Source organism: Cololabis saira, chromosome 12 (assembly GCF_033807715.1).
Source record: "Cololabis saira isolate AMF1-May2022 chromosome 12, fColSai1.1, whole genome shotgun sequence".
Lineage (NCBI taxonomy): Eukaryota > Metazoa > Chordata > Actinopteri > Beloniformes > Belonidae > Cololabis > Cololabis saira.
Window position 1 is genome coordinate 26,309,721 of NC_084598.1, and position 23,949 is coordinate 26,333,669.

The 23,949-nt window shown below is 40.1% G+C and overlaps 1 protein-coding gene across 1 annotated transcript in view; it reads right to left on the reverse strand.

The window, feature by feature from the left end:
* The window catches only part of dip2ba (disco-interacting protein 2 homolog Ba), a 57,354-nt gene that overhangs the window by 8,183 nt on the left and 25,222 nt on the right, over positions 1 to 23,949 (reverse strand). The window contains exons 2-30 of the mRNA XM_061736240.1: positions 17,104 to 17,175; positions 14,310 to 14,465; positions 14,062 to 14,187; positions 13,588 to 13,824; positions 13,361 to 13,489; positions 12,557 to 12,676; positions 10,903 to 11,100; positions 10,300 to 10,391; positions 10,105 to 10,215; positions 9,812 to 9,935; positions 9,438 to 9,547; positions 8,969 to 9,071; positions 8,794 to 8,858; positions 8,598 to 8,691; positions 8,246 to 8,365; positions 8,045 to 8,159; positions 7,031 to 7,170; positions 6,749 to 6,885; positions 6,252 to 6,332; positions 5,598 to 5,725; positions 5,351 to 5,465; positions 4,883 to 5,084; positions 4,276 to 4,388; positions 2,394 to 2,474; positions 2,123 to 2,246; positions 1,874 to 1,995; positions 1,246 to 1,357; positions 923 to 1,032; positions 73 to 203 (exon numbers count right to left, since the gene is read on the reverse strand). Of these exons, the coding sequence (XP_061592224.1) occupies positions 73 to 203; positions 923 to 1,032; positions 1,246 to 1,357; positions 1,874 to 1,995; positions 2,123 to 2,246; positions 2,394 to 2,474; positions 4,276 to 4,388; positions 4,883 to 5,084; positions 5,351 to 5,465; positions 5,598 to 5,725; positions 6,252 to 6,332; positions 6,749 to 6,885; positions 7,031 to 7,170; positions 8,045 to 8,159; positions 8,246 to 8,365; positions 8,598 to 8,691; positions 8,794 to 8,858; positions 8,969 to 9,071; positions 9,438 to 9,547; positions 9,812 to 9,935; positions 10,105 to 10,215; positions 10,300 to 10,391; positions 10,903 to 11,100; positions 12,557 to 12,676; positions 13,361 to 13,489; positions 13,588 to 13,824; positions 14,062 to 14,187; positions 14,310 to 14,465; positions 17,104 to 17,175 (3,568 nt within the window). The remainder of the gene's footprint in view (positions 1 to 72; positions 204 to 922; positions 1,033 to 1,245; positions 1,358 to 1,873; positions 1,996 to 2,122; positions 2,247 to 2,393; positions 2,475 to 4,275; positions 4,389 to 4,882; positions 5,085 to 5,350; positions 5,466 to 5,597; positions 5,726 to 6,251; positions 6,333 to 6,748; positions 6,886 to 7,030; positions 7,171 to 8,044; positions 8,160 to 8,245; positions 8,366 to 8,597; positions 8,692 to 8,793; positions 8,859 to 8,968; positions 9,072 to 9,437; positions 9,548 to 9,811; positions 9,936 to 10,104; positions 10,216 to 10,299; positions 10,392 to 10,902; positions 11,101 to 12,556; positions 12,677 to 13,360; positions 13,490 to 13,587; positions 13,825 to 14,061; positions 14,188 to 14,309; positions 14,466 to 17,103; positions 17,176 to 23,949) is intronic.

Genomic DNA, 23,949 nt, shown 5'->3' on the forward strand with positions numbered 1-23,949 from the left:
AGAAAGACACGCTTAATACAGCAATGTTTAAACGGTCTGCGAGATACCAGGAAAAAAGTGTGTCAGAGTTACCTGGAGAGGCACCACAAAACGAAGCCCAGGCCACAGTACGGATCCAAGCAGATGGCTATTTGGCGTGAGGAGTATAACTCGCACTGCAGCTTAATCGACCGGCAAAGATTGCTGACAGCAGCATGAGACATCTAAAGAGATCAACACAGTTTTTGACAGGAACATGATTTATTTATTTTTTTCCCCCTTTGAGTACTACTAACCAAATCTCTGTAATGGCTGGAAAAAAAAAAAAAAATTAAGAAAAATGTTTTTATTTTATGACTCTTAGATCTAGTCATTCTTCCTCAATGCAAATCAATTATTATAAATGTGTCCTTAATCTTACATACTGAAGAGAAACTGGCTTCCAGACCAGAAGAGATGCCAAAATCATCCTTTTACAGACATCTCTCAAAATCAGATTAAGATTGATCTGAAAAAACGTCTAACCAACGTGGCAATTTTAGTGTTTTCATTGACTGCACATAGATGACCTTAATTAAAAGTCAGAGGAAAACGATCAGTGAACCATCACCACATTGTCAACAAAGTCAGAATTTTGTAAATGCCCATTTAGATAAGTCTAATGGATAGTTGAAATAAAGAAATTACAAAAATAACTTTTGGGCTTTGGATTTATAGCAAAACGATAAATTATTAGAGGGCAGAGTGGATTAAAGAGCCAGTATTTTGGCTGCAAAAAATACAATCTTAAAAAAAAAAAAGATGGGGATGAGACGAAGATGGTCACAATAATAGAAAAAAGATCCAAAAAACAATACTTAATATCACCACAGTGTCCCATTTAACTGAACTACAGCTACAATAAACTACAGGAAGAATTTGTGATTTGTGGAGAATAATTTACCTTGACTCCAGTCAACATGCCTGTTGTGGACACACTGAAGTCCAGATAAGCCAGCATTTCTGCTGTAGGTGGTTTATAGATGTGTGGAGGCCGTTTCCTGGGGAGGTCATCTGGGGGGGAAAAAAAAAATGTAACAAATTGGAGCAATTCTGACCAATAATTTACCACGAAGAGATTATATTTCTGAGCCAAGTCTGTATAGCATGTGGCCAAGGCAATAAAGTACACAAGACACGCCCCAAAACAACTAGATTCAGCCACTTGGCATTGGGCTTCTGGCTTCGGTCTCGTTAGAAATTTGAAGGGACATCAGCGTGCAGCACCTGTATCGATGATCGTTGGCCAGGTCTTGACATTGACGCTGGCAGCAGCCTCCCTGGACCTGAGGATCCTCATGAGTGGTTGAGTCGTGAGAATGCAGGCTGCTTTGCTCACCTGTGAGGAACAAGAACCACACAAAAACACGGTCATTTACCACCATCAAACACTGCGTTTGGAAAATAACCTTGGTTAAAAATCTTCTCTTGAAGGTATTGCTCAAAGAAAATCACTTTATTTAATAGTATTTGCAATTCTACAGGGATAATAAGTTGAAAATGTATTCAACTTATTGAATACATTTTAAAATATACTGGTGGTCAAATACATCTAATATTGACACATTAAATTTGTTTGGTAGTGAGCTTCTACACCTGCTTGTGACCTCTGATTTAAAATGAAGTAAAAACAAAACTAGACAACGTTTTAAAAGGTGTCCTAGATGCAATAAATGCAAAAAAAGAGAAGAGCATTCTTCTTGAACTTGCTTAATTCAATTGAAGTCTCTCAACGTAACGGCGTGAACCATTATGTTGTGAAAATGCTGTTGCAAAAAGAACTTTAACAGATTTATTTAATGCTATCTTTTTATTTTTTTTCCTAAATACTTTTGTCGTAGCGGAGTACACTCACATCAATGATCATTCGGACAGTAGGGAGAGTAGCAGCCAGATTCTGCGGGTGGGGCGGCCTCACCGTCACAGGGATGACCCCTGCGTAGAGGCACCCATAGAAGGCAGCTATCAGGTCAATACCTGCAGATCAGAGACGGAACAAAATCAGCAAAAGATTCAAAACAGCATTTTTACATTTAATTTTAAAATGGTTAAACACAGAAATATGTTGTCTACAATCATGTGGGGTTTGAGTTTATGTGCACACCTGGGGGATAAAGCAGCACCACATTGTCTCCTGTGTTGAGGCCTCCTCTTTCCATCAGGGTAGCAGTTATTTTCTCTGCTCTCTTGTGCAGCTGTGCACATGTGGCTGTGCATACTGCTACCCCCTAGAGCAAAAACAGCAGAGGTACAGCTCATTTCACAACAGATTGGTTTACCATTTTCGTAAGTAAATGTAAAAACTATTTGTGTTTACATTTGTTTCGATGCTCCAAGTATTATTCATAAAAGGGGTTTTGTACATCTGTGTTTACCTTAGCATTGAGCAGCACATACAAAACATGGTCGGGGTCAGTTTGGGCTCTCCATTGCAGAGCTTCAGACAAAAACTGGTGCTGAAAAAGTTGAAATAAGAGAATATTTGATCCACAAACATCAAAATAAGTTTGAGTTCACAATTTACAGGCACGAGTTGAGCCTAGTCCTAAACTAAAACCAAACTGGATGAGGATATTTGCTGTTAAAATTTAAAAGGTTTTCAGTTGAGGACCACGCTTAACCCATGTCTGGAAAAAGTGAAACTTTACCATTTTATTTTATTGCAAATTTAAATTCCCCACAAAGCTGCATCACTGGAAAATGATCTAGTCAAGAATGACTAACAGAGAAAAACACTTAAAAAGGCAAATAAACAGTACTCTCAAAGACAAATTGGTATATTTGAAACAAAATGATATAAAGAACCAAAAAACATTGAAAGTATGGCAAACATATTCTGTGATGCTTCTGACTTCCGACAAAAATAGAGACGAGATCACAACAGGCGCGCAAGGAGAGTCCAGAGAACTATTTTGCCAAGTGACAGGTCACGCTGGGACCATCTGCACCCGGTAAGAGGCTAAATTAGAGCAAACTACAGATCTGTGGGCATTTCAAAACCAGGGCTGGGAAAACTATAGAGCAAAACCTCTGTTGCACTTAAGTGTTTTATTTACTCAATAAAACTGCTTCAATTGTCTGGCTATTATTATAGCAAATAAAACATATTAAAAGAATTTCTTGACCTCTGGTGGCTAAAAGCTGAGGAACTAGCCAATGTACCGGACAGAACAGGACAGAACATGTAAACAAACAATTCCTTATCGAGCAGAAAACAAGTGAACGTTAGGGCAGCACATAAATAACTGAAAGAAAAGGGGTAATAAAGACCACCACCAACATAATACTGAGCAGCTCTACTGATGTATTTAAACCACTAGTCTGAGTCACATCATGCAGATTGGTTGTCCTGACTACTCATCAAGCCATGCCACATGTGGGAGTTATCACAGTAAACACAGCGAGCAGAGGTGCACACTACTATGCTACTGATAAACACATTTTGTGTTAAAAACAAAAAGAACTGGTCTTCTGTGAGCTCAACAACCATCAGTCGTTGATCGCTTAAAGGTAGACACATTTGTATTTGTGTGTGCCTGTATTTAAACCCTGATGAATGTGGAACCTGACATCATCTTTAATCTGGTAGTTAATGTGTGGACCCCTGCTGGCGAAGGGGCCAGTCTGGACATTCATCTCATCAGGCCAAGCTGTCACTGGATGACGTCAGGCTGTTAACGGCTGCAGAAGCATATGTGGCTGACAGAAGCAGCATAAGCAGAGACAGAGAGGGGCCAAACTAGAGCCTTACCATCATGGTGGGCCACATATAGAGCTAAAGCCCAACACAAGTAAAGGCAGAACAACAACAGAGATTTAGGATGAGACATCAGCAGGCATTTCCCCCCTCACTCACAGCATTTCCAAGCTATCTAGCAGTTTAAATTGAACTGCCTCTACTCAATTATTTGTTGCTTGGTCTAATACATAAATATATTCACCTTATTTATACAGTTTTTGCATTTAACCATCATTTAAGCAGTTATCGAGCAAAATAATAATGGACTAATTTAGTTTTTCCATTCAGCATATCAGTGCAGCATAAAAATATAGCCTAAATAAGAACAGAAGCAATAAAAATGCAGATTTTTTTTAATGCTATTGCTACAAACATGGAAGTTAGAAAATTGAACTACTACTGGGGGAAAGAAATCCCATAAAGAATGGATCCACTTTTTGGACAACATGCTGAAAGATGCTAAATCCTTTATTCTAAGGTGAACATGGGAGCAGCTTGGTGAGAGTGTAGTTTGGTACCTTTCGAATGAGATCCTGGTCCTCCACCACAGCCAGCTCTCTGCCCATGGCCTGAGCGATCCGCTTTCCTGCCACCAAGTTCCCGACCAGCATAGAAGCTGGACCAACGTCCACTGAGCAGATCAGAAACGAGAGGATTCAGAGACTTTCAAAACCGGCAAGATCCAGAGAGGATAAATGGAAAAACTATAATGAGTCACTATTGACTGAATTACGAGATGGGGAAACGTGTTTTTTCACGCAGCGCCTGTGAAAAGGCAAAACTGTAACGGATTTGGCCGTTATCTTTGTCCAAGTAGCTCCCAGCACTCCATACAATAAGCCATTTCTGGAAGTCTTCTGCATCTTCTGAGCATTTTGTCAAGCAAGAGCACTTTTGTACTTTCCCCACGTACCTCAAATCAGCACAGAAGGGTAAACATCACATTTTGTGAAAGGGTGAACCTACCAAACCCTCATGTTGAGGATAACATTCAAATAAAAATCAGAGGAAGACATAGTGAAAAAGAGGTGAAACTGGCTAATAAGAAGGGGGTGGAAAAGGACAGGCAGTCACCTTTCTGTAATTTCATAAACGTTTGCCAGGACGATGTTTCAGACGGCTCACCTGGAAGCTTCTGACGGGGCTTGGGCATGTTTGTGACACAAGTGTGTGGGCACAGGAGGATATTGCAGGGGTGCAGATTTCCATCCAAAAAGCTCTGCTTGGTTTCATAGATATGGATTCCTCCCAGCGGCGTCTTTGGGAGAGTGTTGGCTGGGACAAGAGCAAGGCAGTAAAGGCCCACCTGATGGATACTGTCGATGGCCTTCGGGAGACATACACATCAAGGGATTTGGTTAAATGGAGGTAGAATTCATGGTGGAACAAATTGTTTCTTCAGAAGAAAGTTTGCATTATCATCTCTGTGCGTGTCAGTTTGTGAAACCCTCTGAGAACAACAAAGTGGTGCATTATCATGATTCAAAAATGCATGGAACAATTTCAAAGTAAAGATATGTCATGTGTCTGTAATAAAAAAAACAAAACAAATAGTATATATAGAAAATATATTTTGAAGGTCTTCCTGCTTACCTGTAGGACTCGACTCATCCACTGGAAGCTGTCTTCTTCGCTGGCATCAGGCCTCTGCTCTGCCACTATCACTATCCTCTCGTCATAAAACACGGTCACTGAGAACACAGCGATCCTGCACAGACGACGAGTGGATGAGCACAAACAATCCTCACGGAAAAACACCGGAGGCTGTTAAATGGACACATAGGCTAGATCTGAATAAAATCTCTTTGTGCTGGATTTCTTTCTATCTCTGCACTCATACCTCCCCCTGTAAACGGTTTTGACAGGCTCCACTGCTAGCGCCGTGGCCACCAGGTCGTCAGCATTATGGCGTCGCCCGCTCACCATCAGGAGCCCCTCGATCTTCCCCACAACAAACACAAGACTTCCCTGTGGAGCAGACATATTTAACTCAGCAAAGTGTCACATTCTTCAATGCAACTGACTAAAAGCAAATTATGGGATTTCGTTTCCTTTAGCCTTGCTTTTCTTTCTGCTTATAAATGGGAGTAAAATGGTATGCGCAAATACCTGTCCAGTCAAACCCATACCAAGTAAGAATACCAAAAACGGCAATGATAAAGCACCCGCAAATCAATTAAGCCTTTGATAACATTATGAAAAAGATCTTCCTGGAGTTTTGCTTGAGAAAAATTATTCCTTTGAAATCTTTTGAGAGGTGATTTTCTTAAAGAAGACAGCATTAACTGTGTCTGAGATCCCCTGAACAGCATTGTTGCAAAACAGGTCACTGAACACAAAATACTGTGTCATTTAACAAAAAGCTGTCAGGGTTTGTACTGTCAAAACCTCGGCAAATAAATGCCAAACCACATGTCAGAAAACCCTCCTTTCATTTTACTTTTAGTGCCAGAAACTTTTGCTCAGTAGAAGAAATATAGTCACTGTTCCCTACCGGTCCCACAAATCCAAGCAAACCAGTCCGAGAGAAGGGAATTTCTCCAATGGGTGTTCCAGCCTGGTTGACAGGAATCACCTGGAGAGAAAATTAGGGCCGTGATCAGAGACTGAACTCAAATCTGTATGAAAATTATAAGCTTGTCTGAGGTACTGTAGTTTTTACTGGTAGTCTGGTGACTAAAATTCAAACCAAGCAAAAAGACTGAGAATAACTGAAGCTACACGTATCCATGCAATGCCTTTCATTCATGCACCGCAGTTATGGCACGACTTTGAAAGTCCTCCCATTACATTTCTGAATGATTTAAAGTTCAAACAGGAACATCTTGCAAGCAGAATACATACAGTGCATTGCTGCATATTACTTTATTTGACTATTGTTTCAACTATTGCAGTATGTTACATTTAGTGGAATGTTTTACTAGTTTAAAAAAAAATGATGTGGCAAAAAAATGTAGTTCATCTGGCACAAGTATTAATCTGACAATAAACCTCAAACGTGTTCTTGGTGACACCAGGAAGGCCGTAGTACATGGTGCCTCCGGCCCGAGAGTTGATCACAATCTCTCCAATCTCATCTGTCTTGCACAGCTGCGGAGGCCCGTCTGGCTTGACGATGCACATCAGAGCTGGAACACACGATTAAGTCGCAACATTAACATTCACATGTTCCAGCTTCCTGGTCTGCGAAAATGACAAAGTACAAATGTGCAGTAAATGCGGCAGCTGCTGCACTTCTGCACATCCTGCTGGAAAGCAGCTGCCGTGGCTCACCTCCAGGCATAATGTGGCCCACATCCTGAACAGTGAGAGCAGAGTTCTTGTCTTCGGTGTTGACCCGAATCACCCCGTGGCTCAGCCCGCCCATGGACAGGATGGCCCTGGCTGGTAGTGGAGCCCCCCGTGCACCCGGCCTGAAGAGAAGAGGAGGAGAAGGGGAAAAAAAGATGCTTTGACTTCAATTTGATTTAACTTTTACATAAATGTATATGGTTTCTATACAAATGAATTTAGTTTAAACTTAGGAAAGTCTAAGTGTGAGAACAGCAACGGTCGAGCTTTCTTTCCTGTTTTTGAAATTGATTTCAATAACTACCTTGAATGTATTAAAAGAATTGATAATAAAAAATGTATACACACTGTTAACATAATTGAAGAAATATAATATAGGTCCTGCCATTTTCTTTCTTTTTATTTAATTTAATTTATTTCATTATATTTATGTTACCTTTGTAATGACTTATGCACTTCATCCACTTTATGTCTCATACTGTATTTGTTTATTTAATTCCTTGATGCCTGACTGTTTTGTATTGTCCACGGTCAATGTTCTGACTGTGATTGGAACTTTTAAATAAAGTTTGGAGAAAAAAAAAGACACCCAAAAAAAAAAAGTTAAATTAAAGGATATAAATTTAAAAAAAAAAGAGAACAGCAAAGGCCAATAGTGTTTTTAAATAAATATAATTATTTTTACCTTGGTGGCTCTAAGGTAATGTACATATTCTGGATGATGTTTATAATGTCAATTCACTTGCTGAACTATAAAAATAGTTAAGTCAAATGATTGTAAATGTGTAAGATTGAGTAAACAAAGTAAACCCTAAACAGGTGGAGTCAAAACGACAGGTCTTTCTTCCTCACACTCGTTCTCTTTGTGTCAGTCAGGAAAAAATATTTTACAAAAATGAAACAAAAACAAAAAACACGCAGCTAATTGAACAAACAAAAAAAAGGTCAATTAAGCTGTTTGTAAGGAAAATTACATTTCAATAACAGTTTGTGTACCTGCGTATGGCAACAGTCAGAGCTTCAGGAGAGGTGGCACACGGACAAATGACCTCCGGCTTCAGACCGTGAGACTGGAACACATTCAGGAAGGCATCACATGACGATACAGACCCTGGGAGAAAACGGGGGATGAAAACATGAACAATATTGTTTCACAGGGTTGTAAAAGGGGCTGGGGCTTAGGGAGAAATTACTCACAGGGGTTGGCTCCATCAGCCACGATAAGCATACGTATCGAGGACAGGCTGGTGTCCTTCTGATCCTTGTGGGCCATCATGGCCCAGTGGAGGTCACGGCACTTAACCAAGGCCACACGTGCTATAAGAAATAATAAGAAAATGTTATATACCATACAGTTTGGAACCGTGCTGTATCCTAAAAGTTCACTTTGTGGTTGTCTGAATAGAACACCCTTTAAGTGTTTTCTAACATAATTCAACATGTTTAACTTGATATATAGTCACTTTAACTAGATGTATGTAATCTTGACAAAAATAGTAGATCTATACAAATGTGAAATATGAAAGCAAGATAGGAAATTTGACTGAACCTTTGTGAAAATGAACTCTCTGCACCCACGACATGGGACAGGCTTTCATGACAGCATACGGCACAGTGATGGTGTGGATTCTGTTCATGACACTCTGAGAAGAAAAAAAAGATTTTATACATTTTTTATGCAATTCTAAAGTCCTACATGGCATCCCGTATGGATATACAGAACAAAATGCAGTATTCAGCCTCACCGTTAAGACACCATGCCACAAACCCATGTCCCTCTTGCAGTCCAATACATTAACCAGCGTCTCCCCTAAAACAGAAAAACACAGACATTGTTTGAATGCTTCAGCCTTTCATTCTTAAGCCACAAAAAAAGGAGCAGAAGACTGAAACAGGTGACATGTTAAGTAGTGCTCTGACCTTCACAATAGTTACAGGCTTGAGTCAGGGCTTGACAGTGGGTCAGCATGGAGATCTTGGACACAGCAACTCCCATCACTGTTCCCTCCTTACTCGTTTTGTACTTTGATGGAAAAGAAACACACACATGGATACTAATACGACGTATGAAAAAAAAAAAGTGGAGACAACAATGCAACTATTACAGCTGGTATATAACGATTGTTCACAATATAACCAAACGATCACTATTGTGTCTCGATTTCCTTTTACAAAATGTTTTGGGACTGACAGATTAGTTGCAGAGATGGAAAAAGTCATTGCAGTCTTCTAAGTATTATTCAACTTGGTGCAGAGATTTTCAGAACATTAATGGATAAACAATCAGCAGCCAGCCCTTCCGATAATTAATTTATGATTGAAAAACGAATCTATGTAAAGTCCTCTATCAATCCGATCAGAAATGCATTACGCTCTGTTCAGTGAGTACCTCTATGTAGGCGGTGTCTGTGTTGGCAGTCGGGATGTGAGGCTGCCAGTCTTTGGATGGTTTAGTCAGGTATTTGGTGTCAGTCACCACCCATTTCATCCTTGGCCATCCTGGAGAACATGCAGCACACAAAAACATCTTTACTGACAAAAGAAAAATCAAGAGTGGGAGGCTGAACTAATGAAGAGATCCCTTATACCGACTGCCTTGTTTACACCTTCCAGCTTTCAATGACAAATATGAAGAATCAATACTACCCGACACTACTTATTCTGGCCCACGGTGTAAATCCCCCTATGATGGGTCCATCCGTCTAAACCACATAACTCCTGCTGAACCAGAAACTTTGCCAAAGGCAGTTTAAGCTTGCTGACCTTTAAACTGGACGATCTCTCCGTTTGGCGTTTTTGGCAGACCTTTAAGGCACACCTCGCTGGTCAGCGCCAAACTCACACCACAGCTGCCCAACAGGAAGCCAATCTGCTGGCTGCCTGCATCCTATGGAAAGAGAAAAGAGTCGGGAGACTATGCAGGGTATTTTAAAAAAGATGACACATTATCACCATTAACAAGGCATTAGTCACTTTGGGTGCTTGTATCACAGTTTGATCAGGTTTCTCAGACAGTAACACTAAGTAATTCACCAGAGAAACTGTGAACTTGTTACCTGCCGTGACAGCGGCACCTCAATGGGCACAGGAATGACTTCAGCTAAGAGACATCCATAGAACGCCACCCAGAACATGCCAGGGTCACTGTTTGGATACACCAATGCCACCTGAGGGAGAGTAACAGGCTTTCCTTGTTACGGTCTTTTCTATTTGATACATCCTTTATGAGCCGATACATGTGACAAACTCACCCGATCTCCAGGTTGCAGAACTGGCTCAGTTTTAGTGCCCAATTTGTTCAACAGCGTATAGGCCAGCTTCAAACTGCGACTCCACAGTTTGCCTGCAAAACAATTTTGAAATGACCTGCTTGTTATCGAAAGAATGTATTATTGTTACATAAATGTTCAGCCTCGAAAGTCACTGTGGCTCCACAATGGATCAACTGCAGTGTGGGTGTTGTTCTGCTCTGGCCAGCAAATATTTACCATGTTTCCCACACATTGTTAATACTTGACTGGCCCACCCAAGTATATTAATATCCACCAAAAATATTTTTCAACCTGCTCACTTACTTTTATTTTGAAATATAAAAGATGGCCGCTACTGCAGAATGACAGGCACTGTTTTGATTTAACCCCATTTCACAAAAAAGTTTTGCTGGACCCTCCCCTCTTAACACAAACGCACCCAATAAATACCTAAACCCTAATTTAGCGACTTATAAACTTTGTTTACAGGCCCCTATAGCAACTTTTACTTTGAAAGGTAGACACGATTACATGAAAATATAAATAATGGACAGGATAAACTTTTTTTTGCCATCTGCTGTATAAAGGCTATGTCTTGCTCACCGTATGTGAGAGTGTAGAGGGGTTTGCCAGTGATGTCCAGGACCGTGAGGGCAGGGCTCTTGGCCTGGGTGGCCCCCCAGCGGGCCAGAGCAGCCTGCAGAGCAGGAGGCCAGTTACTGACCACTCCAAGCGGCTCCCCCTTCACCGGGATGATCTGCCGTCCCTCAGGTTTTGGGGTGTTGGGGTCTGGCCGCGGAACTGAGTTTGAAAGGAAGAACAGATTACCAGATATATATGTATATGTATATGTGTATGTATGTATGTATGTATGTATGTATGTATTAGGGGTGTAACGATACACTAATCTCACGATACGGTACGATACACGATATTGAGGTCCCGATAACGATACGATATTATAGCAGTATTTTTTAACAACCTTGATAGAGGAATATATGATTGGAAAAAATTGTCTTTTATTTGAAAGACACATAATACAAAACAATACTGTGCATTTGACCTATTGTTTCAGTTTGTAATGCTTTATAACTGTTTAAGTTTTAAAGAGAAAGCCAGGCCAACCATTTTCCACAAACTGAACTAAAAGTAAATGTCAGGTTTGCATTATGCATCTTCAGTTTCATACAAGTACAAATATTTTGCCACAAATTGAATAGTTTCTCTCATGTATGATTTGACTTTTTTCTTTTCCAGAAATTTAACAACTAAAATTAAATAAATAAATACAAGTAAATAAATACATACAATTTTACATCATAAAAAAGATTGATTCATGCTCACCTTATAAGTGTAAGAGGAGATTTATTTTTGTTAAGGTTATTTTGGTAATTCAGGGTTCATTATTTTATAAATATATTCTTTATATTCTGTAAATCAGGGACTATAATTACACTAGTCAGTTGTTAGTATGTTTTAGATTGGGCGGAGTGATACAGCACTAGGTGTTGTGTTGATGTTCTGAAATCCTACACTGTTGAGCGGACATTGAAGTACACGCAAACTCACGCAGAATTTGTCCCGTGTTTATCCTACTCACGACCCGAAAAAGGTTTAATTTAATAAGGTAAGGCTTAACTCTACACCAGACTTAAATAAGTAAAGGTTCAGAACTCAAAACAGGACCGCAAAACGGGACTACTTTCTTCTGAGCGGAGGAAGATTTTGGTCCGCGCGGTCGGATGCGCGTTTCTAGTCAACACAATAGATTAATATTAATAACCCAATATCGCGATACAGGTTGTCACCTCCACGACACGTATCTTGACGTTTTTGTATCGCGAAATTTCGTGTCACGATATATTGTTACACCCCTAGTATGCATGTATGTATGTATGTATGTATGTATGTATGTATGTATGTATGTATGTATGTATGTATGTATGTATGTATGTATGTATGTATGTATGTATGTATGTATGTATGTATGTATGTATGTATGTATGTATGTATGTATGTATGTATGTATGTATGTATGTATGTATGTATGATCTTTCTGATGGGCCATCCATCAATCATTTTCCACCTTTTTCCCCCCTCATAATCCTAAACAAGTTCAACATAAAGCAACATTTAACTTTTTTTCTGGTGTTTAATAGCTGTGTCTGAAAACTCAAAAAGAAATTTGCCACCTCAATGAGTCAGATTGAGACGTATTGTGAGCTGCTAAATACAATATGTTCACTATGTGTCTCACCTTCTACGATTTCCTCAGAGTCATCGAGAAAGAATTCGCTGAGCGGTGGTCTTTTAGGCCTCTTGAGTGTGTTCAACAGCTGCTGGATCTTCGTGGACACCCTGCTGCTGACAGGCACGCCTGGACGAACACCAAGAACAGCCACTGTCACAAACACGCGCAACCAAACAAACCAGACACAAGCAGCTCGATTCCAACACAAATCTCTACGTTACCGCACCCGCTAGCACAGGCAAAAATCCTACACATTAGCACAGTCATGGCTGGAAAAAGCAGCAGGAAGGATTTGAAAGGGAAATCTGGACATTAGGAGGCTCAAACCGGACAGAATTTCAGGAAAATAAAACGTAGGAAGTTCTCTACTTCTAAAGCTACGACACCAGACAAACAAAGAGATAGATTGAAAAGCAAGCTGATTCGGGCCTCTTCAGCATCCCTCCCCTTCCCCAGGTTCGATTTATATTACCTTTTCTTTTTCCTTTTTTAAATGAAAGGCAAGACAGGTCAGGATTAATGCACCCAAAAAAGAACAAAAAATATCCGTAATTAGAAGCATTCACCATAGTGAAACGGCGATGATGTTGTAGGAGATTTTGAATTGACATTTTTCACTGATTTGAGCACAAACAGTCAACTTCCACACTGTAACGCTGTGAACCAGATGGTTTTAAACATGCGAACGGATTAACTTCCCAATCTGAAGAAAGAACCAGATGACAGGAACCCAAGTTCCCCAGTTATAAGATTTTCTCCAAACTATAAACCATCGGACATTTGTAGACTGGCTGGCTTGTGCGAGTGTACCGTCAGCAGTATCCAGCATGCTGGAACGACTCTGTCCTCGGCTCATCCCTCTGACGGCTGGAGGAAGGTCCACTCTGGATCCTCTCTCCTGTGGAGTGGAAGATGTCACATCTGGGGGGATGCTGTTTTCTGTTGGAGGAAATGAAAATGAACACCATGAATGGAATACATATATGTGAACAATTGTTTTTCAACTAACAGCGGAGGTCTCTACCAGCAAAGTTTACCTATGCGCGTGTGAGCCAGCACGTCGGCTAACACAGAAGCAGCAGGCTGGAGCTGGGGCTGTGGTTGGGTCTTGGGCTCTCCATGGGAGAGGGTGGACGATGCTGATGAGGACGTGGAAGAACTTTGGACGGAGCGACTAATCCAGTAATCAGGGCTCTGGAGGGTCTGGGCAAGCATTGCACTTAGAGCTGCTTTTCTCCGCAGTGAGCCTTCATCCTCTGATGCAGAGGATGTGTCTGAAAACAACAGCATACGGAGATCAAATTCAATTTTCTGATTCTAATACAAAATTAATTCTGGTTTAATGTACACTCCTTGGTCTAAATAAAAAAAAATTCTGGATTTAGCTAAGCAAACAGGTAATAGACTGGAAAGGTACTGCAGTAAATAATGTTTCAGAGGTTTTCATGTCCTCTCAGGTCCAATAATCACCACTAGCAACCAGACTACTGAGTGTCAGAAACGAAGCTTACCTGGAGGCGTGCAGTTTTCTATGGGAGACTGGACAAAAGCTGAGCGTCTCTTTGTTGGCATGGGCAGTGCCATCTTCTCTTCTTTGTGTTTAGCTAGAGCTGCCTGCACAGCTTCTGTGTGGATATCTGCATGAAGTGCGAGAAAAAGTAGATGAATAGATGTAAATCGTGAGCAGACAAGCTTGTGATTTTTTTTATCTGCTGCAGAGTGTTTTGTAGGCTTTACTTTAACACAACAGTGTGTGTACCTGATCGATAGCGGTCATCCCTAGCCCCGCCACTACGGTGGGCACGGTGGTGTCTAGAGGCCGAAGAGGTGGAGGGGCCCGGGGCTTCAGGACTCGGACTGGGGTCGGCACTGTGGCTTGGGGAGAGCTGCACATCTGGCAGAGAAAGATCCACATCTAGAGAACAGAGGGTAAATGTGAGAAAGAAAACATGTGCAGGAGGCCAGTTGTGCAGAGCAACATTATTAATGCCATTATAGAAATGTGTAGGTATAAATATTACACTATTCTCTCAGAACTTTGCTAAATTTAGCTTCACTACAAAGCTCTGGGGCAGAACATTTCATAACAACTGGATGAAGTACTTCAGAGGAGTGTGTTTTCCCACTCTTATTATGAAATTTGCAACTTTAAAACACTGAAGCAAGTGAAAAGTGAATATGAAACCATTTTATTGCACTAAATCTATGGATTCAGATTTTTATATATTATAACTATTATTTATAGTTATTTATTGTATATATTATATATATTTTATTATTATTAATATTATTATTGGGTCAGATGGTTTCAAATTTGGTCCAGTCTTTCCATATTCACATTACGAATGATCCAATTAAAATTCATTAATGTTGGTTCAAAAATAGTTGCCTCTGAATTTGATTGGCTGTTTAACAGCTACTTTGAAAAGTCACCTACGGGTATTTTAGGTACTACCTACAACTGAAGTATTTTATAAGTATACCCAATTTCAATTCCTTTCCTTTTTTTTTTTTATGATTTCACTCGGTTCATGGCATGTGCAAGTTGTAGTGCCTCCTATTGACCAGTGACGCACAGGTTTAATACATCTCAGACTTTTAAAACAATTGCCTACCCAAGCTGTCAATATTACAAAGAAAAATTGCTCCTGAGCTGTAACCCAACCTGCCTTTTTTGCTCAAAAGGGCTCTGTCTTGGTGCATATTGATTTGTGCATCTTTAAGCAACATAAAGCTTGTAAAACTGGAAAAGAATAATATTCAAATGAGAACAAAATGCATGCTTCTATCACAAGATTGCTTTGGTTAGGAAAAGCTGTCACATCCCTGTTCTTAGCAACCAAGTCATAAAATGTACTGTAGCAATATAACTATAAATTATTCAGAGAGTGTTTTTAAGAAAGAAAGGAAATACAACAAGCAAACTCATTTCAAACTGTTACGCAAGTCTTCTAAGCTAACAAGCAACAAAATGTAGACAATTCACTTCACAAGATCTTAGAATAAATCATGGCTAGACGGCAAAAGCTGGAACCTGAAGCAACGTCCATAAGACAATTTTGATTTGGTGAATTACTGTCACACTCAAGTTCACCAGCAGGTTCCCTGAGCACAGACCAGCAGCGCCACAACCCTAAAGGCTTTAAGAAGGCACACGAGGGATTAGTGCACAAAAAGAGCTCAATGAGCAAACGTGCACAGGACCTGGCTGCAGTAAACCAGGAAATCTCACTGATCCAGCTGAACCTTCTCACAGCAAAAAAAGACAGATAGTGACTCTTCCCAGAGAAGGGCATAGTCAGAAAGGTGTTATTATTGAAGTTATTTCATGAGTGTGCTTGGGTACATATAATCACATTACTGATACTGCTGCATAAATAAGAGATTATACATTTGTACTTTCATGTTCGTCTCCACAATAACAATACAGAACCCTGCATGAGGGTAAATGAGGGTTCAAAACTTAAAAAAAAACAAAAAAAAAACTATCAAACTTTATTTATAGGGTGACATATATGTCATTAATGTTCCTTGATGAACTTAAACTTGTGTTAAAACTTATGTTACTATGTTCTCCCTGAGGAGAGGAGCAAAATCACCACTCCAGAGGAGATAGCTTTGAGGAATAACAGAATCTGAGAAGCTGGATACAGTAGAAAAATCATGTGAACCAACAAACTTCCTCGGTAACTGCTTTAACATTAAAGGCAAGCTCTATACAACACAACGGAAAGCAGACCTACGTACAGCCAAGTCCATAGTTCATGTGAAAATTGTCCATATGAGATCAAGATTCACAGAAGCGCTTTCACTGCCTTTGGGTGTGATTACTCACAAAAAATCATTTGGTATGATAAGCAGAATAAAAAGGCAAAGGGTAACTAGAGGGGAAGGAAGTTTAACGTTGCTATTTTTAGCTTACAGTAATACATTTGGAAGATTTTTTTTCATGTCACTGCGAGAGTGGTGCAATTCTTCCTTTGGAAACCAAACTTTCCTGTGTTCAGCAGCTGACAGAGAAAAAAAACATCTGTTGAACATTTAGTTTAGAAGTGAATGATTCCGAATAATACAGATAATCTCTGAAAACTGATGCTGGTTGGGTAAAAAATTCAAAATTGGCTGAACCCTTAAAAATGACTGTTTGAAAGAAGAATGTTACAGTGTTAGTGTCAGTGTGAGTTTGTGTGTCACAAACGTAATTCCAATTTTGACCACTAGAGTGAGACAGATCACTAAATATTCTATTCGACCAATTGGTCAAATGAGAATTACAGTCACACTGAAGTCAGTCAAGCTCTACGCTACAAAATCAACAAAACTATAACTTTGGTTTATTCACTTTTACAGTTCAGAGGGTGTTAAGATATAAAATGTTACTTTGTACTTGGTGAAGTATGATTTGTGTTCCTTTGGGGCAACTTTGGTACAAAAAAAGAGGTTTTTGTCTCAATAATAATGCTTAAGGGGGAAGTAAAAAGAAAAAAAGGATAGAACAAGAACGGTTTAGAAGTCAGAAAAGGAACAAGAAAGAACAGAAGAGCTGGTCTTACTTGGCAAATGGTGAATGTAGGAGGACAGAAGCTTTGCTCTCTTCTTCTCATAGCCCTTCTGTGTGATGTCACCTAGGAGAGAAGACAGCAACACCACACCGTTATGTTAGTCATAATTACCAGGCAAGTGCACACACAGAATTACTCTGACAAATGCGCAGCTCAGCTAATACATTTACTCTGGTTGAGTCATATTTATAATCCTCTTTCAAGCAAATCTTCTGAACTCCACTTATTGACGCTTAAGTCTAATTACAATAGGCGATAACACCATTGTTTGGCCCTTCATTAACCCGAGTGAACAAACACGATTAGGTGACAACAGGTTCCTTCTGGCTATGAAACCCAAATATGACTGAAAATATGACAGCAAACCTTGGTGGGTAGAGAGCAATGACAAAAAGTTGAGACTTTGGGGGAATCAGTCAGGACAGTAAGCAGAGCAAAAAAAAAAAAAAGAAAAAGACACCATGTGAACAAGTTTCACATGAAGACTCAGCCATTCTTCTCCTCAAATACCACCCCCTTTTCCCATCGAGCACACAGCACCACCCCTTCCTCATTTAGCCTTGGACTGGGAGTTTGTGAGAGAGCAACAGAGTATGACAAAGTCCAACTATCATCCACCCCAAAACACACATTCTGCTTGTACAGTAAACATAAACGAAAGTCACGCCCTTTTAAGTTAGCTAACATACACATACACACACTCCCCTTGGTCATACAAACAACCCTAATGCTACAATCCTCGATGCAACTATACTCCTTTTGTGGCCAGTGATAACAAGGTATACTGGGACAAGTGCAGTGAGTCAAAGGGCTGGTTAGCCTCAATCCCTCAACACCTACTCCAGACTTAACAGTGACCAGGAGACCCTGGTCCAGGGAAAGGAGTTGAGAACTGTACATAGGAGAGAGGAGGGGGGGTCAACGTTAGAATTTCAGGGAGATGGGGTGATAAACACATGTTGAAGGCCACGGGAGGCAGCGAAGGAGAACATGGTCTTGTGTGTGTGGTGTGTGTAGCAACAATGGAAAGAAAATAAGAGTGGAGAGTGAATGCCAAAGTTCAACAGGCGGAATGGAGGGAGGTGGACTGGGTAAACTGGCGCTGGGTGGGGAGTCCCAGATAGTGTGTGTTGTGTCTCAAAGCTTTCTCACACTCTGGTCAGTATCCAGAGTGTGGGATTTGCCTGGGTAAACAACCGAATCAGAAAGGAGGCTCCCCTCGCATGGAGTGTGAAGTTGTGGTTTGTTTTTAGTTATCCAGAATTTAACTTCTTGTGCTTTTTACATGCAGAAAAACTCCCAAGAGCCGACAATGCTGGGATCCTGAGAAATGAGGGAAAAAGGGGAGGAACATTTACAGAGAAAGAGCCGGCAATAAGAAGCTCAAAAGGGAGTGTGTGAGATTGAGTGTTTGCTGCTTTGTCATTCTCTGTGTAAAAAAGCTCAAATTCAAAGTTCACGCCCAAGTACACACATCAGCCTGAAATTTACTCTGGATTAAAACACGAGTGCATGCAGCAGTCTCTTGCCCTTTGTTCAACCATCGCTTAAGCACGCTACAGGCTTGTTTGCGTCTGGGAACACAATTGCCGAGAGGCATACTTGTGAAGCTATTAGCAGCAAATTGATTGTAGTGGACTGGAGCATCTTTGTTGCTGGAGCCAGGGTTATGCCAAGCCCAACTTTGGTGCCCAAGCGGTGGAGTGAGGGAGGAAGGGAGAGATGGAAAGACGGAGGGAGGGCGGTCATTAACGCAGACAGAGGAGAGTCTGTGTGTGTGAGGCACAACAACAGACATGGATTGGCACGACCACACTAGCTCTTTTGCTGACGGCGGCCATAAAGACAATGAGTGACTCTGAGTTGAAAGACTGACTGTAACAGCTGGCTCAAAACAGAAGAAAAGCTGCATGTTTTAAGAGGAAGAATGTGGTGTTTTGAGTGTGAGCATGAGCAAAACACTACAGTAACTGTGTGTGTAATCTGAGGTCAGCGGACAGGATATGAGCATTACCCCACCCTGTGTGCATGCTGCCAAAACCATCTCCCTGTGTCTGTCTGGAAAAAGAGGAATGTGCTGATTGGAAAACAATCAGCACAGAGATGGTAACAGAGATGGCCAACTGGCCAAGAGAGCTGGATATTTGGCCAAAAAAAGAAAATCCCTTGAGGTGTGCATGTGTGTGTGTACACAGCTGGTGCAGGTTAAGATGCAACCGAACTCAGAGGAATGAACGCCACGGAAGCCTGAAGCACACGGGCATCACAAGCCTTCACTCTGCAATGTGTGTCAGTATGTCAAACCGGGATCATGTTTTCTTAAGAGGCACGCTCGACCTGCTCAGCATACTGCACTGCTACGGCTGGGCAGGGTGGTTCTAAGATGCATATATTAAAACAAAATGTTTTTTCCCCCCTTTTTAAACAATAATCAGACTCCCTTTGGCTTCAAGACGTTTTAAGTTTCCATTTATCATGCTGGTTGTGTAAACAATCCAAACGGTTCATATTTTCAGAGCTCATTTGAGACAGGATAGCAGTGACCCTCTGACTTCTCTTTCAACTGCTGCTGCAGACCTCTGACCTGAGGTCACGTCAATAAGATGGCTTATCCCGTCATGGCTGGCAGCACAGGGTCACGCAAAGCACATCCCCAGTTACACTAACAAATGCACAGAGCTAGAACTCATACTATAAATAATACCATCTTATAATACAATAAATCATGCATCCAGGCATAACGGACCATTTTTAACCTGCACTGGTATTCTCTAGCCTGATTCAGCATATTTGGAGTTGTTTTGCGTTTGTGCCGCTCAACTGGATTTCTTCTGTGAGCCATATGGCTTTCCATGTAAACCAGAATCAAATGTGAAATAATCAAATATTTCATGTCAAATTCTGTGTTTCATCTGTGAATTGACTAGCATGTGTGTTAAATATTTTTAAACCTTAGACTTTGTCCACATCTTTGACAGTCAGTAAAGTGATTTCTGTGCGACAAGACTCTAAATACAGAAATCAGCAATGATGTTTATCATTTCATCAACATGGGCAAGATCCACATTCCACCCAATGGAGATCCCTGAAACCTGATCAAAACAATAAAAAGAATTATCACAAGTGGATAAAAGACAGATTTCAACATTTTACATCTGATATAGATGTACTTTAGAAAGGGAACTAAAAACACACACAAAAAAAAACAAAAAAAACATGAGGAACTTGGTTGTCATGGCAATAAACAAGGCATCCAAGTGTATACAAGTTTTTTCCAAACAATTCAAATTTCAGACTCTCTTATATAGTTTTAAAAAAAAAACAGAAATTGGTATCATAACTTGTTAGAATATTTGTCTGTTTTGTAAAAAACTCAAGACTGTTTACAACTAGAAGAGGACACGGATAAAATCCCTCTGCCATGAGCTAATAGCCGATACTAGCAGACAGGAAATGGTCTGGATTGGACAGTTAACATTCCCCCCATCCACCAACATGCTCTCTCTCATAAAATACGGACACAAAATAAGATCAACGCCAGTGGAGCACATTAGAGAGCAGAAGATGACTGTTCTCTACGTCCTTCGTGGTGTAAGTCGCATGTTTAGGTTATATGAACACAAGACACTGAGTCAGATCTGTATTTCTCGCTTCACGATGTTGCAACAATTTGAATTCATCACACCAAACATGGTTTGTGTCAATTAATATGGGGGCTGCTGCTGCTGCTTCCTGGGATTATTGCAAAAATCGAAAAGTCTCAAAGTAATGTACAGTATAGACATTTCAAACTCTTGTGGACATATCTGTCTTTAAAATTCATGATCACTACGAGTACTATAAATAATAATAAAATCACATCCATAACATGACCAGATTAGAACCTACCCTTCCTTACACAACTGTGTGTTTTGACCCACACCCCAGAGACATGGGACATGCAGATTAACAAAAGACACGACTGCCACCCACAACTTCCTATTTCTTCTCTAAATCAGTTCCGCTCTTCTTTCTGTTCACTCATGTCGACACACACACCTACACACGTTGCAGGTGGTGCCAACACACAACTTAACAAAAATGCACACTTCATCAAGGCCAAGTGTTAACATCGTGTAGCTGGCAATACATACACCCACCTGGCACAGGGTTGACATTTTTGTCTAAATCTTAATCTTAGATCACGTTTTACCCGGCAGATGTACACTTGTTGAAAGCAATAATGTCAAAAAGATCTCTACAGGGTAGGACTGTCTTTTAACCATGTAAAGTCTTAGTCTGGGTGCTTGTCAGCGATACTGATGCAATTTGTCAATTATTATTTAATAACCATTTCACAGTCTGTGACGAATGTAAAGCTGGCAGTCAATGGTGATACTACCCTATCTTACAGGAAGATGATATGTCACAAAAAGCTGTGAAGTTTTCTGAGGAAGTGGTGGTGAGAAAACACGGAGCAACCACAAAAACATACCCACACATATTCAGTTCGCACATTTACATGTAAATGCGCACATAAGCATAGGGACAGAGAAAGGAGGAACTAACGTCACACACTAGATCTTATTTATAGAGACTTGGAGCAGAAACAGAAACAATGGGTCGGCTGTGCTGAGAACATGGGTAAATAGCACTTTGCAGGAAATGCAAATGAATGAGTCTGACACCGAGGCCATGTCATGCCACCTTGTCATTAGCTGAATTATATGTAAGCTGCTTTTTTGGACCATACATGCTCAAAAAGGGAAGCAATTGTAGCAGAAGACAGACAAATCGCCCCGATTCATCTGCTTTTACAGGTTCATTTTTCATATCAACACTATAAACTACAGCTCCAACAAAGTTTGTCTTAATCAGTCAGAGAAAAATCTGTGACAACTATTTTATAACCGGCAAATAAAAATAAGAACGTTTTTCAAGCTCGTAACCTCAGGTTTGCTGCATTTAATTGTCTTGAGTAAAGGAAATTAAAATCTCTTGAGATTTTGCAGTATAAACTATCTGCATCTATCATTTCCCAGTCCCGTAGATACTTTGTTTACATCTGCATGACAATTCAAATTCTCCTGAGAACAGACAAGTTGTGTGGGGTTTTTCAGCCAGAGGAGGAGGATGACGTGATCCCTGGATATCTGAAGATTGTTTTTTCTATGCCAGCAGCTGCCTAGCTGAGAAAAAAAAAACACTTGGGGAGTGTAACTTTACTTTGCAGACTCTGTAGTTGAGACTGGACTCAATGTGTCATTGGTTGTTTGAAGGGGAGGTAAAACAGGCCTTGACATTTGACTGCTCTCTCCAATGATAACCAAACTGTGGCAGCAAAATCACAATTCATGAACAACAAAAGTTGTTCATCAGTAGGACCGTTCCTGGTCCAACTGGGGCCCTTAGCAGCATGTTGATATGAGGCCCCAACTCCAACACAACGGATATAACTATACATTAGTAGGCAACAGCTTGAGAGCCCTGCGACTGCTTGAAGAATTTGAATACTCCAATGCACTAAGGTATTGCATTTGCATGTAAAATGAGGCCTCTATGGTATCGTGAGCCTTTTGCACCTTTAGGGACGAATATTCATTACGATAATCTTGAGAAAGATTTTCTAACCAGTAACAAATTATGCTAAAAATATGTATCCTATTGTCAGTGTCTTCAGCAGAACAAGTTCAAACTTGATGGACTGGACACTTGCCGAATGTGTAACACACCTCTTGACTGACTAAAACTTGGATGGGCATCAGCATCCTCCATGACCCTCAACAAGGAACACTGCATAATGCATCATGCATCACTTACATGAAATGGTCTGAAAAATTCAGTAGATATAAAATGAGACGAAGGTCCTTTGCTTGCAATGGCTGTCATCACCAAAACGATAAATGTCATTAAAATAATAATAATTATAATTATGCAAAATGTGAAACCTTATACATTTAAGTTGATCACACATTGGTTGTCTTATGTCAGATCTATTCTGGTGGTATAAAAGGCAAAGTAAAAACTGCCACCGTCCAAACACTCCTGGACTTTGACATATGTGGTTATAAAATACATTTTTGTGGTATGTATTATTGATGGACAGGGTACAACACGTGGATATCACCATGTGATGTATATGTAATAATGTGGTTATCTTTAAAATATATTTGCATTCTATTTAACTTTTACTGTACTAGAATTGTCCATTATAATTGACAGAGCATCTAACAGTTTATTTTTGGTTTAAAAAGGGCGAAAATGTATGAATGAAATTAACAGACTTTTACATAGTCAGATAAAAAGGCATATGATATTTAGTGTTTTCTATTGGAAGAACTAGAATACCAGTGCTTGTTAGTGTTAAAGAGGATAACTAGTTAATAAAAGCTTGTATACAGAGTAGTGCTAAAACCAGAAGTGAAACTATGTTAAGGGGCACCAGTAGCACAAAAGTGGGGGAGGAAACTTAGGACCAAAAAAAATAAATCTGGAGACAAAGATGGAGCATCTCACAAGTATTCATATCCCATACACATTTAGCAAAGTGTGACGGTAGAGGGAATGTGAGGCTATCACAGTCTTTCAATCAAAACACTTAAAAAATATTAATAAATACTCACAGACATAACATGGGGTCTGAGTCAAGCACCCAATGATCCAATAAAATTAACCTTCATGTAGAGGAGCAAAATATTTTAGCTGAATTGTGTAAACCCTAGTTAGATAATAAATAAATAAACAAACAAATTAAAAACAAGATGTACAATAACAATAATTATGCAGAGCTGAAATGCAGCTCAACTTTATTGAAAACATCCTTAAAACTATTCTGAGATAAATTGAAAATATTTTTAA